The 13137-nt window shown below is 60.3% G+C and overlaps 1 protein-coding gene across 1 annotated transcript in view; it reads right to left on the bottom strand.

The window, feature by feature from the left end:
* ANO9 (anoctamin 9) overlaps window positions 1-10708 on the bottom strand; it is an 18255-nt gene extending 7547 nt beyond the window's left edge. The window contains exons 1-11 of the mRNA XM_029957159.1: window positions 10658-10708; window positions 10092-10233; window positions 9808-9875; window positions 2462-2536; window positions 2248-2373; window positions 1891-2036; window positions 1024-1070; window positions 838-896; window positions 683-756; window positions 210-344; window positions 14-110 (exon numbers count right to left, since the gene is read on the bottom strand). Of these exons, the coding sequence (XP_029813019.1) occupies window positions 14-110; window positions 210-344; window positions 683-756; window positions 838-896; window positions 1024-1070; window positions 1891-2036; window positions 2248-2373; window positions 2462-2536; window positions 9808-9875; window positions 10092-10233; window positions 10658-10708 (1020 nt within the window). The remainder of the gene's footprint in view (window positions 1-13; window positions 111-209; window positions 345-682; window positions 757-837; window positions 897-1023; window positions 1071-1890; window positions 2037-2247; window positions 2374-2461; window positions 2537-9807; window positions 9876-10091; window positions 10234-10657) is intronic.
* Window positions 10709-13137: the final 2429 nt, after the last annotated feature.

The raw sequence follows: 13137 nt of genomic DNA on the forward strand, positions 1-13137 counted from the left end.
CCTGGCCTCACACCTTGGCGAACACGCAGGTGTCCGAGAGCTGCTGGTACTTGCGGCTGTGGTCCCCGCGAGGACACAGCAGGATGTCGTGCGCCTCGCAGATCTCCCTGCTGAGGGTGCAGGGACCGACACGGTGGCAGCTCTCCCCTGACTCAGGGAGGGGGACCCCCGTCCCCCCGCCCCGGCCTGGCCTCCCCTCCCTTCCCCACCTGATCTGGCTGGCGTTGAACAGGGAGAAGCCGCTCAGGAAGATGGCGAGGCCGACCAGCGCGGCGGGCACCAGCATGTACGTGTACCAGCCGAGCCAGGCGAAGTACAGGGCCACCTTCTCCCCAAAGTAGTCCCTGTGGGGGTGCTGCCCCGTCAGGCGGCCACCCCCACCCCGCCACGTGACCCCACGGGCCAGAGCTGGGCTCCGGATGCCGCGGGCAGAAACAAGGACTGTGCGGTGCCCATGTGTCCCACCCAGGACCACAGTGTGTCTGTGCCTGTAGGGACACCAGGTAGCTGAGGGGACACGGCTGTGCCTGTGGGGTCTCAGGTGTGTCTGGGGGGACACAGGTTTGTCTGTGGGGACACGGCATGCCTGTGGGGTCTCAGGTGTGTCTGGGGGTCTCATGTGTGCTTCTGAGGACACAGGTTGCCTGTGGGGACACGGGTGATTTGTTTGAGGCAGTGTCACCTGATATCATCAATTGGCTGTTTTTGGACCATCTTTCTCCACTGGGCCCATGTCTTCTTCAGCTTGTCCTCCCCCTGGGCGCAGGTGACAGATGGTGAGGGGTCCCTGCCGCCGGCCCCACCCTTGGCTTCTCCCAGCCCTGGCCCACCCCTCACCTTGTGCAGGGCAAATCTGGTCTCAAAGACCCCATTCTTCACCAAATCGTCTAACGTGTCTGGCAGTCAAAGGGAATGTCAGGTCAGAGGGGTGGGGGGTGAGGGGGGACCCTGCCCTGCTCTCCCCACGCCGACACCCCTCCTGGGGGGGCCGCTGCACAGGCCACCTGCCCGCCCCGTCCTTACCACCAGCTGCTGTCTTGCTATTCAGTACAAAGTTGACAATTCGGATTCTGGAACACAAGAGCTCCTCATTGGACCCCATCCTCTGTCTGGCCAGGTCCCACTTGGTCCCTAGTGCAGCCTCCAGCCTGCCTCCGTTGCCTGACTAGAGCCCAGACTCTAGGACTCACGTGGGAGCCCGGCCCCCATCTCTTCAGTCCTCCCGTGGCCCGTGCCCCCCCCGGCTCTGGGATGGGACTCTCTCAGGAGTAGGCCCTCCCCTCCCAGTACCCCCGTGCTCAGTCCTGCACCGTTCGCTCCCAGACACTGGGCCTAGACGCCCCTACCTGTAATGACACCTCCCCACACATCCTGAACACACCCTACGCCTCTATATGCGCAAATCCTCCTCACAGCCTGTGAGCCATTCTGCACGGGGGGGGGGGGGGGGGATGACACTGAGGCTCAGAAGGCGCCAAGGAGGGGTATGGGGAGTGAGGGAGTGAGGGTGGAATGTGTGGAAGGTAGAGGCTCAGGAGGAGGAGGTGCTTGGAGAGAAGAGGCTAGGGCGCCTCGGAGGCTGAGGACAGATGTCCAGGGAGGGGCAGCCGGTCTGGAGAGGGGAGGGGGACCCACATCCCAGGTCTGGGGGAGCTGGGAGGGTCCTCCTGGCCTGTCCAAACCCTGCCCTCCCTTCAGGGAGCACACGTAACCCTCAGAACTTTCCTAGAAGCAAGAACTGAATTATCCCTTTTCACAGACGGACACGGACACTGACCACAGAGCCCGGCCCCTGGGACCTCTGACACAAGACCATGCCCGGAAGCCTGACTGGACCAGGGACACGGGGGCAGGACTCCCCCTGGCCCCCGCTCTCCACCAGCCTCTTACCTGGTGGTGGCCAGCATGGGGGATGGCCTGGCTGGCTGCATTCTGACGGCAGGATCCTTGGGCTCCACGAGGAGTGTGTGGTACCGATCCAAGACCCTGCTGTCGGCTCGGACGCCAAAGAACACCTTCTCGTGGTCCGCCTTCATCTGGGGGCGGGAGGGCGCTGCGGGACCTCCGCTCCACTTCAGAACCCACCCCCTTTGTCCTTTTTGGACATTGCCCTGTCCCTTCTACCTCAGGCACAAGGCCATAGCCATGTCTCCAGACCCCCAGAACACACTTGCCCCCGTGACCCCAGCCCCTCTGCCGCCGCCCCACCCCATGCCCCACACCAAGCCAGATGCTCAGCCAGCGCACCTTGTAATGGAAGCCCTTTCTCTTGAGCTCCTCCAGAAACCGCCGCTGCTCGTAGGCCTGCCTGGGATCTCTCTGGGTGCGGCGGTCAGCCACGAGGACGTAATCCCACTGCTCGGAGGTGTCGTTCTGGAGGTAAGACGGTGTAAGGCTGGGGCTGGCACAGGGCCCGGGGGTGGGTGGAGCCCAGCCTGGAAGGGGCCAGGTGGAGACTCACATCCACAGCATTGATCTCCATCAGTGGGAAGCTGTCTCCGTCGGTCCCCACCAGGATCTGGAGGCTCTCCTCAGCCTGCGGGTGGAGAAGGGCGGGGCTCATTCCTGTGGTCCATGGAGCACCCTCCCGGGCTGGGCGCCCCAGGGTCCCAGCACCAAGGAGGTAAGACGGGCTAAGATGTGAAGCGGGGCTGCAGGAGAGCGAGTGAGCGAGGAGGTAGTTCCAAGCGGGGCTCCGGGCTGGGACCACACGGAGCAAGGTGATGGCGGGAGAGGCCCTGGGGCCTCAGCAAAGTCTGTGGGAAAATGTAAACAAACAGCTCCTCAAATCCTTGAGAAAAGACAAGCAGCCAATAGGGATTTCACAGAAGAGGAGCAAGGAAGAGCGCTCAGGAGGTGAGGACACGGGAACTCCAGACAGGAAAACACGGGTCAGGTGACTGGAGACATCACCCTCTACCCATGGGGTCACAGGCAGTTTAATGGCCCGACCACGTTGAACAGGTTCCCCGTGCACGACTTCGGGAAACGAAGCTGCACATCCTAGACTGTGCCGCAGGCCCACCTGCCCCTGGACACAAAGAAAAGATGCTCCTGGTGCATATTTCATATAAAAATTGTGGAGGTAACCCGAATTCCCACCAGTGGGCAGATGGACGAAGTCCTGCACACAGTGGACAATCACGCAGCAAGGACGGGCACGAGCTGCCGCCGCACACGGAGCCCTGGGGACCAACGTGACACGCTCAGTGGAAGTCTGTGAGAAGCTGCGGGAGTAAGTGCTGTCGGTGCATCCAGACAGACGGATCAGGAATCGGGGGGCTGAGTCTAAGGAGCGGGGGGATGTGTGCGCCCCCCAGCCCCTCCTGGGCATCCATCACTGTGGCGGCATTTGTGGATGTCAGGGGCCCTTCTCTCTTCCTCCCTCCACACTCCCCCTTGTGGCGCTTGGGTTGGACTTCACGACTGAGGAAGAAAGCAAGGGAAACGGAAGGAGAAGACCCCAGGAGACGGGCCCCACCCCACATGAGGAAGGTCTAGGTTACCGTGATATTGATTAGCTGTTAGAGACCCTCTCCCTAACACACGGAGTCCTGGGTCAGCCTGAGAAAACATCAGACTTTCTCCAGAGCCTGAGCAGACTCAGGAGTCAGATGGCCAAGGACAAGGAGGGACAGGGGGACTGTCACAGATGGGAGGTGCCCAAGGAGACGTGAGGACAAATGGCACCTGGGATCCGGCACAGACCCGGGAACAGGAAGGACACAAATGGAGCAGCTGGCGGCATCCAGGTCCGGGGCGCCCTCGTCGGGCTCTTGGTTCTGACCAGAGCCCCGGGCGACGGGGCCATGGCATCGGGGAAGCGGGGCGCAGGGCGTGGGGGAGCCTCCCGCTGTCTTTATACTCCTCAGGCGTCTTTCTAGATGCGCTGAACACGCCAGGCGGGGAGGGGTGGGCTGGGGCTTCGTTCACTCCTGGTGAGCAAACAGACTGCAGGCTGTGGGGCAGACGGAGGGATCTGGGCGCTGTCGCTGGGGAGCAGAGGGGCAGGAGGCAGGCCACAAAGGCAGTCGGAGTGGGTCACAAGGAGGGAGCTCCAGGCTGAGATGTGGAGGGGAGACTGGCCTTGGAGCCCAGAGCCTGGGTTGCCAACCCTGTGCGCCCTCAGGCAAGACTGCCCACCTCTCCCGTCTGGCTGCAGGACGCACCCTGGGTGGCGCTAAGCATGCTTCCCAGCTGGCAGCTCTCCAGGGAGGCGCAAGGATCCTGCAACATCCCAGAGATAAGGGTGCGGGGGACACTTTGGGCTGGGTCCACAGAACACCCCACCTCAAGCCTGCTGGGCTGGCTAGTCGGGCACCTCCCACCTGCTGTGGTCCCCACTGGCGCCCGGCTCTTGCCATGGCCTCCTGCCGGCCCGCTACCCCCACCACCCTTCTCCTGGCTTATGAGCTCAGCGTGGCCCACGGCTGTGTGCCTCTCCATTCTGCCCACTGCCGGGCCTTCACCCCTGCTGGCTCGCCCACCTTCTGCCCCTTTCCTCATTCCGCATTCCAGCTCGCTCAAGACCTGCTCCGGCCAGTCTGCCCTGCAGGGCGGCCAGGTAAAATGCAGGCTGCCTGGGCACATCTGACTCTGAGACAAACAACAGATACTTTTGAGTTTAAGTATGTCCCAGCTATTGCATGGGACACACTTATCCCAAAAAGAAATTTTTAATATAAAATTCCATTTAACTGGGTATCTGTTTTTTATTTGTTTCGAAACCTGCAACCCCACCCAGGCACACGAGGAAATGTTGGCCCCAGGATGGAGCCTGGCTCGGCCCCACTCTCTCTCCCTGTGTCCATCCCAGAAGCCAGGAAATGGCATCAAATGCAACCACAGAACGGCAGGCTGCAAGGCCTCAAACGCCACGGTCTCCCGCAGGCTGGGCTGACACAGGCGACAAAGCCTCTAGCACGCAGCTGTGGCTTCGGCGCCTGAACCTTCTGTCCCATCTTGGACCAGGGGAGAGACCTGCCGTTCACAGAAGCGCAGGCTCGGGGGGAGCTGGGCTGAGGTGCCTCTGTCTCGGGGAAGAGAGTAAATTCTCAGCTGGACGGGGACAGGGGCGTTCAGGTCACCAGCACTGACTCTGTGACTTGCCCATCGCAGGGCGCAGCACGTGTTGTGTCGGAGGATGAGCCTTACGCGCTGACGGGGCCTCACGGGCTTGACTCCAGGCCCCAGAGGAGGCCCGCCCATCTGCTCCTCTGGCGGATAAGGCATGGCTGGAGGCTGAGCAGGACAAGCAGGGGCCAGAGACAGGACCCCAGGCGGCAAAGGGCTGGGGAAGCCAGACTGGGTGGAACATGGGGGTGGAGGTCGGAGCAGGAGGAGGGAGCTTGAAAGAAGGGAGTCTCCAAGAGGCACCCTCAAAGGCCAGGCATGGACGGGGGGAGGCAGGGTCCCAGAAATGAGGCTGCTGGATTTAGTACAGCCCCCAGTTCAGACAGCGCCTTTCCCCACCAGAGATGTCACACAGCTTGAGGACAGTTATCCAGAGCCTCTTGGGAAAGGCTGATTCCACCTCTGCTGGGGGCCTGGCGTGTGATCTGGACGGGGAGAGCAACGCCACAGAAGTGTCTGATGCACGCTCGATTCCGGCCACTGGACAGAGAGACCCCCCAGGTCAAAGCTACACTGGTCACTACCTGGTCACCCCAGCACCCCTCGACAATGGGCAGCAGCCACAGCAGCAGTCAGGTCAGGCCCCCCTCTCCAGCTCCAATTTGGCCACCTTCCTCCCCACAGCCACACAGGGATGAGGGTTTGAGAATCTGCTTCCCATGTACTCTGGGCTCACCATCCCTGAGGTCACTTGCTGCATGCAAGTCCCCTCTGTGGGCCACAGCCGCAATCATGGCCTCCTGAGCCAGGCTGTCCATCAGTCCATCTGTCCTCCAGGGTGACAGGCCTTTGCAGATGGGGCTGGGCTTATGTAAAGTTGCCCCCATCTCCAGCAAGCTCCACCTCCAGGAATCTGTGTGTGCCCATCAGGCTCCCAGGCCCCCAGGGCAGAGACAGGGGCTGTCCCTACACACTTGGCCTCGGTGATCCTAGCCCAGCAGTGTGCAGACCCCAGGCAAGTTCCTGCACAGATGAGGGGTGCAGGCTCGGACACCTGTTCTTTCCAGCTTCCACTCTCTGTGAGCCACACACCTAGTGGGCCAGGGCCACATAACACAGGCCAGAGTGGGGCTCGCCTACTGGCTCCAAACGAGGACACCGGAACTCCTGGGAGACATTCCCTCCCCAACAGCACAGGACATAGACAGTTCAAGCTGGTGCGGGCCTACCCCTGGCCACCCCTTCCCAGTTTGACCTCTAGGTCACCAGTGAGACCGAGGACCCTGCTGTGCAGATGTGACTGCCACCCAGCTCCTGCTCAGGCGGCCACATGGAGCACACACACGTGACACCCCAGCTGCACAAGGAACATGTCTGGGCCTCCTCTCACTCTCCGTGGCACATCACACCTCTGGCGGGGCCCCTGTACTTTCATCGTCCAGCCAGAGGCCCCTCACACCCCCACTCAAGTGTACAAACACAGAGAAGCCCACCCTTGCTTACTCAGCCCGCCCACCCTGGGTCCGCCCTCCCGGAGCAAATCCTCCCCCCCCCCCTGCACCTGCTTCTGCCTCTTCAGCTTCTGAAGCCAGTCATCTGCCCCTCCCCCTCCGTCTGCCCCTCCCTGCTCCATCCCCCAACTCCATCTCCTCAGCTGTCTGTCTTCTGTCAGTTCATTGTCGCATGTGTCCATCCATCCATGTCCAGACCCTCACTGCAAATGCGGCCCGCTCCTCGTGCGGTGTAAGCAGCCGCGGGGGCCTGGAGAGGTGGCGCCTGACCAGCGGGGGAGGCGGCCCGGAGTTTGGCCTTGTAAGGCAGCAGTGAGCAGGACGCAAAAAAGTAGGGGCAGCATTCCTGAGACGGAAACATGTATGGACAGGCCCTGAGGGGCAGCACGCAATCAGTGTCCAGGTGGTGGGTACTCAGCACCTCCAAGGATTTGGTATTCAGTACTTCCTAGGGACTCAGTGCCCAGCACCTCCAAGGACTTGGTACTCAGTACTCCCAGGGACTAAGAACTCAGCACTTGAGCTTGGCAGAAACATAAAGAGCAAGAAGGGAGCTGTCAGCAAGTGAGGCTAGGCGTTGGCCGGAGAAGGATCGCCGAGGCTGCTCAGGCAGCTGGGCCACGGGGAGCCATGGACGAGATGGGAGCAAGGACGGGTGTGCTCAGATCCTGCTCGGGGCTGGGCCACCAAGTCCTCCCTGCTGTCTGCATCTGCATCGTCCCTTTGAAGCACTGATTCTCGAACCTAAGCCAAACCCAGTGCCACCTCCCCACCCACCCTAGGCAGCCCTAAGTCTCTCCCCCACCTCAGCTTGAGTCTGGCAGCGGGGGAAGGGGCTGGCAGAGGAAGCCTGGGGTCAGGCTGAGGTGTGCTCATGTGCCAGCCTGAGCAGGCAGGTGCCAAAGCTGGCTCTGGAAGGCCGAGAAGCCCCTGGGCAAAGGTGGAGCAAGAGGCCGCCTGCTTGGTCCACACCTGGGAGAGCCCTGGGGAGGCCGAGTGGGAGGCTGGTTTCGCTCTCCTCCTCAGCACGGTCTCCTCCCAGAGTCACCCCGTCATTGGCCCAGGCCCCGATGACCTCCCCTGGCAGCAAGGAGAAAGGATGTCTTCCCAGGATGGTTCCGTGCCCACCTCCCTGGGGCTCCCACAGCCTCCTTCTCTGCCCCCCACCCCTCAGAATCAGAACCCCAAAAGCCCCCAGCCGGCCCACCCAGGGAGCAGAGGGCCCAGCTGGCCACGCTGAGCCTCCAAAACCCCACAGCCGCCCACCCTGGAGGCCAGAGCCCCCTCACTCTGCAGGGCAGAGCTGCAAGTTCTGGGGCTGGACATACTTTCCCCTCGTAGGCCCTACACATGCACTAAATGCCTGGCCTTGGGGTCCCCAGAATCCCTGGCTGGGCACGAGGAAAGCTGCCCTCTCTTCTGCTCCAAGCCCCAGCCAGCCCAGCGGCTCTGTCTGAGTTCTGGCCACCCTCACCTCGGCCTTCAGGGCTGCAGGGAACCTCCACCGGCACTTTGCAGGTGAGGCTGGGGGGCTGGCTGGAGGGGCCTGCGGGGTGGGTGTGGCCTGGCCGCAAGCATGGACCTTGCCCAGCCGGACTCACCTGCATGCTGGCCCCAGAGTCTGGCAAGGAGCTGGCGATTGTGGTGCCCGTGAACCCGAACAGAAGTGTGGCACCAAGGCAGCTGGGCGCGTCCTACCTGACTTCCGCGTGGGACTCACCCCTCCCTCCTTCCTTTCCCCAGCCTCCCTCCTCCTCCTCCTCCTCCTGGCTTTTCCTTCTGCTGCTGCTCCTGGGCTGGAAGGCACACCCCTCCCAGTGTGTGTGTGTGGAGGGAGGGAGTTGACATCTTTCTGAGGACCTGATCAGGCAGGGACCCGTCCCCCAACCGGAGGGCATTGCCCTCACCTGAGGGGGGCTCTCCCTCCTGAGGTACAGCAGGGTGGGGCACTTGAGCACTTCCCAATACCCCAGGCTCCCTGCTCCCCTTCAGTCTTCCAGGTCCCAGGACACACTTTGCCCAGGGCCCCTCCAGAGGATCCAGCCCTTGACTCCCACCCCCCAAGCCCAGCGTTAGTTCCCTCAGAGGAGAAACCGGCAGGGAGGACTGAGGATGAGACAGACCCCGAGAAGAAGCTCTCGCCCTGAGCGCCTGCTCTGTGGGCCGCGTCCGGGAGAGGCGAGGAGCTTTGGGACCCCGAGGACAGTGCTGGCCCAGGGGGGCAGCAGCTGGGGAAGAATGCCAGCAACAGGACAGGCAGGACTTGGGGGACCAGGCTCTGAAGGCCGCCCTGAGGCTGAGGACACAGGGCGGAAGTGCGGCAGGGCAAAGCACATGGAAGCATGGAACAGTACGAGGGGGCACCTGAGGTCATGGGAGGCAGGGAGCGCCCACAGTGTCAGGGCACAGCATCACGCTGCCCTGTGACCCCGTGGTCCAGGTCCAGCGTTGACATACATTTGCTCTGGGATCCATGATGTGGCTCCACCTGACTCGCCTTTCCACTCGGGGAATTCCGTGGCAGGCTGGGACAGGGGCACGCACCAGGACAAAACTCTGACAGAGACGAGGGGGACCTGGCAGCACGGAGCCGGTGCGGGTCTGACGGAGCAAGCCTGGACACGCACACTGAGACTGGAGCCACGGAAGCCCCACGGCAGCAGCCAGGCCAGGCCCAGCGGTAAGTGTCGCCCTGCCGCCTTCAACGCTTGGTCTCACCACGTGGCTCAAAGTGGCTGCTAAACCTCCAGGCATCGCACCCACATTCAAGCCAGCAGGAAGAGGAAAGTGGAGGAGGGGGGCTTCACCCTTCACATGGTTGGTCACTTGACCACAACTGCCTGCAAGGTAGCCGGGGAAGTACAATCACGTTTCCTAAGGAAGACTGTAGGACACTAGGGTCACGCAGCAGTCTGCACAGGCCAGCGGGGCTCAAATGCCCCCATTAAAGTTCAGGAGGGGCACCTGGGTGGCTCAGTCGGTTAAGCCTCCGACTTTGGCTCAGGTCAGATCTCACGTTCGTGGGTTCGAGCCCCGCGTCAGGCTCTGTGCTGACAGCTGGCTCAGAGCCTGGAGCCTGCTTCCAGTTCTGTGTCTCCTTCTCTCTCTGCCCCTCCCCCTCTCATGCTCTGTCTTTCTCTGTATCAAAAATAAATAAAACATAAAAAAAAAAAGTTCAGGAAACAGAGGCACGGGTTTTTGAGCACAAGTAATGCGAACTCACAGTCCACGTTCCAACCAGCTCCTGCACTAGGTCTCCTCCTGGTCTCCAAGTCCACCGGCTCAGGAGGTCTGCGTTTACATTCGCGTCGTGTTAAAACAACTCACGGATTTCCCGATTTCCCGTAGAGGCGCCACTGCAGGTGTCTCCAGAGCCGGGCTGTCTCCGAATCTTCGCTTGGCATTTCTGTTTTTCTCGCTCCAGAAACACTGCTTCTCGTGCCCGCCTCCCAAGGGCCTGTGGAAAGCCAAGTCACATCCAGATCCTTGCTGTTCCAGAGCTGGCACCGGTGGCCCCCTGGGACAAAGACAGCGTCTCCAGCCCTGGTGAGGGAGCAGTGCCTGGCCCCACAGGGAGCGGCGTCCGGCTCTCAGTGAAGGATGCAAGATAAAGGCGGATCTCATCATCCGGTCCTATCTGGTACAGCCCCTCGGGAAAGGAATTCAGCAAGAAGAATCAGAAGCCTTAAAAGTGTTTATACTTTTGTCTGTTTATTTAACTTTTTATAAGCTATCTTAAGGAAAAGACCTCCCAGGGGCGCCTGGGTGGCTCAGTTGGTTAACCGTCCAGCTTCTGGCTTCGGCTCAGGTCAGGATCTCGCGGTTTGTGGGTTCGAGCCCCACGTCAGGCTCTGTGCTGGCAGCTCAGAGCCTGGAGCCTGCTTTGGATTCTGTGCCTCCCTCTCTCTCTGACCCTCCCCTGGTCACGCTGTCTCTCTCTGTCTCTCAAAAATAAATAAAAAAACATTAAAAAAATGTTTTTCAATTAAACAAAATTTTTTAAAAAGGAAAAGAACCCCCAAATAATGAAAATATATATAAATATGTCCTTTGAGGCAAAAATTATAAACTACCGAGATGTCCAACAATAGGGAGATGTCCGAGAAAACATGGCACATGCCCATGACCAGTGGCTTTCAAGGTGTTATGAGAATAAAGGGAAATGCTTATGTTACACAGACTGGAAACATGCATGCGTTTTGTTGCCTCAGCTGAGAGAAAATGCATTAAAATACTAAAGAGCAGATAGAATATATATGCCCATATTTGGTTAATGATGTGAGCTGTGAACGGTGGGATTATGATTTTCTTCCTTCAGTTTGCTTTCTTCAAATTTTCTATAACAGACACATCACTTCTTTAAACTGAATTATTACAAGGCGCCTGGGCGGCTCAGTCCGTGGGGCGTCCGACTGTTGATTCTGGCTCAGATGGTGATCCCAGCCAGGGCCGTGGGACGGAGCCCTGTGTCGGGCTCCATGCTGAGTGTGGGGCCTGCTTGAGAGTCTCTCTCTTTCTCCTCTGCTCCTCTCCCCTGCTCGATCTCTCTCTCTCTCTCTGAAACAAACAACTAAATAAAAAATCACGATGACACTGAAACCTGTTACTATGAACTTCACTTCCCCAGACTCCGCCTTCCTCTTTGCCCTGGTCCTGAGTGCATCTTCTGAAAAAGCCACAGTGCAGTGGACGCAGCGGATCAGCCCCTTGCCGGCAGCACAGATCCTGCCCTGGCTTGGGGAAAGGGCGTGGCCCACGTGGACCCTGGACCCTGCCGCCTTTCCTTTCCCCCTCCAGGCCTCAGAGCACCCTGCCCATCTGTCGTCCTCCGTGAGGGCCAAAGGGCAGCCGGAGGAGGGCCTCCCATTCCTGCTCTCTGCAGGTGGCTTCAACTCCCTTTTAACTGGGGGGCTGGTGGCCACGCTGTGGAGGAGGTCAGGATGACGAAGCCACCAGGAGGCCACCACAGGAACAAGCAGGTCCTCACCTTGGGAACCTGCCCTCCCAGCCCCAGTGGCCTGCTTCGTGGCCCAAAGATACTCTGACGTCTCACTGAGAGCAGTTCCCAGAGACCCACAGCCACGTCGGAAGGAGTCGGGGCCTCCCAAGCCCTCTCTGGGCTGCTCCCAGACGCCCCCAGCCTCCGCCCGGCCTCTCTGGCTGGCGGCACCTGTCTGGGGCAGCAGCCCTCCCTGTCCTGGGGCCCCTGCCGGGAAGACCCCTCTCCCAGTCTGGGCCTCTTCTCCTGGGGTCGGCCAGACACTGGTCCTTGCCTGTCACACCAGGGCTTCAGGGGCACTTCCATCTCCCTGATGCTCTCCTGCCTTAAATTCCCAGCAGCTCCCATTTTCTGTCTTAGGACCAGAGAGCTGTTCTTGCCTGGGTGACGGCCCCGTAGCCCCACCCCCTCCGTCAGCCCTCGGAGACCCAAGCGGCAGAGTTCTCTGCAGTCCATTCACCTTTACAGACAGGGGCTGCTCCTTTAGAAACCTGCAAACTTCTCTCCCTTCTCTGTAAGGATATTTCATGAAAGCACTTCTGGCAATATTTTCACTGTTTACCACCACGAATGTGAGCCCTTTGGGCCTCGGGGAACCTGGGGACCTGAGGCCAGTACACGCAGCCAGATCTGTGGTTCCACATGCTGTGCTCACGGGACCAGCTGTGCCTGGAAGGCTAGAATGGGCGCCGGCACAGCTCCTGGTGCCCCGGGGCCTCCGGAAGTCACCAGTGTGGCCGAGGAAGTTCAGAGCCCGTGGACCCTTCCCCAGGCAGGGGAGTCCTGCTGACTCGGGCCGTCTGCAAGTCCCGGGCTCGGGGTAATGGACCGAGTCCTCAAAGCTGCTCCGCCGACCCCTCTGACCTGCCACCCGGCCCCCTGAGCCACAAACTGCCGGCCTCTGAGACAGCTTCCCCCCCTCCCCCCAGTGCTGTGGTGGACGCTGCCAGGCCACATGTATCTGAAGGGAGGGTTAAGCGAGGCTGTAGCCTGAGTGAAGGGTCGTGGTCAAGACAGGGACCCGGCGGAGGTGGGCGCCAGCCCAGGGGCAAAGCCGCAGGTGGGCTGCTCCTTGCTGAGCAGGGCGGTCAGGGAGGAGCTCTAGGTTCTGGCGGGGAAGGAGGGGCTGAGAGTAGGGGGTCACCAACACTCCGCACCTCGGTGTCTCGGTCTCCAGCCAGAGACGAAAAGTAGAACCCAAGGGGGTGTGAAAGTCACAATAGTTAGCATTCGGGGCTTTTTTGATGTTTTTATTTATTTTTGAGAGAGACAGACAGACAAAGTACAAGTGGGGAAGGGTCAGAGAGAGAGGGAGACACAGAATCCAAAAGCAGGCTCCAGGCTCCCAGCGATCAACACAGAGCCCAAAGCAGGGCTCAAACTCACGAACTGTGAGATCATGACCTGAGCTGAAGTTGGACGTTTAACTGACTGAGCCACCCAGGTGCCCTTTTAAATTTACATTTTCTTTTTTTAACCATTATTTTATGTTAAAAGGTTACTTTTTAACATTTTTGAAAGACAGAGTGTGAGCGGGGGGGGGGGGGGGGGGGG

This window comes from Suricata suricatta, chromosome 11, assembly GCF_006229205.1.
Source record: "Suricata suricatta isolate VVHF042 chromosome 11, meerkat_22Aug2017_6uvM2_HiC, whole genome shotgun sequence".
Classification (NCBI taxonomy): Eukaryota; Metazoa; Chordata; class Mammalia; order Carnivora; family Herpestidae; genus Suricata; species Suricata suricatta.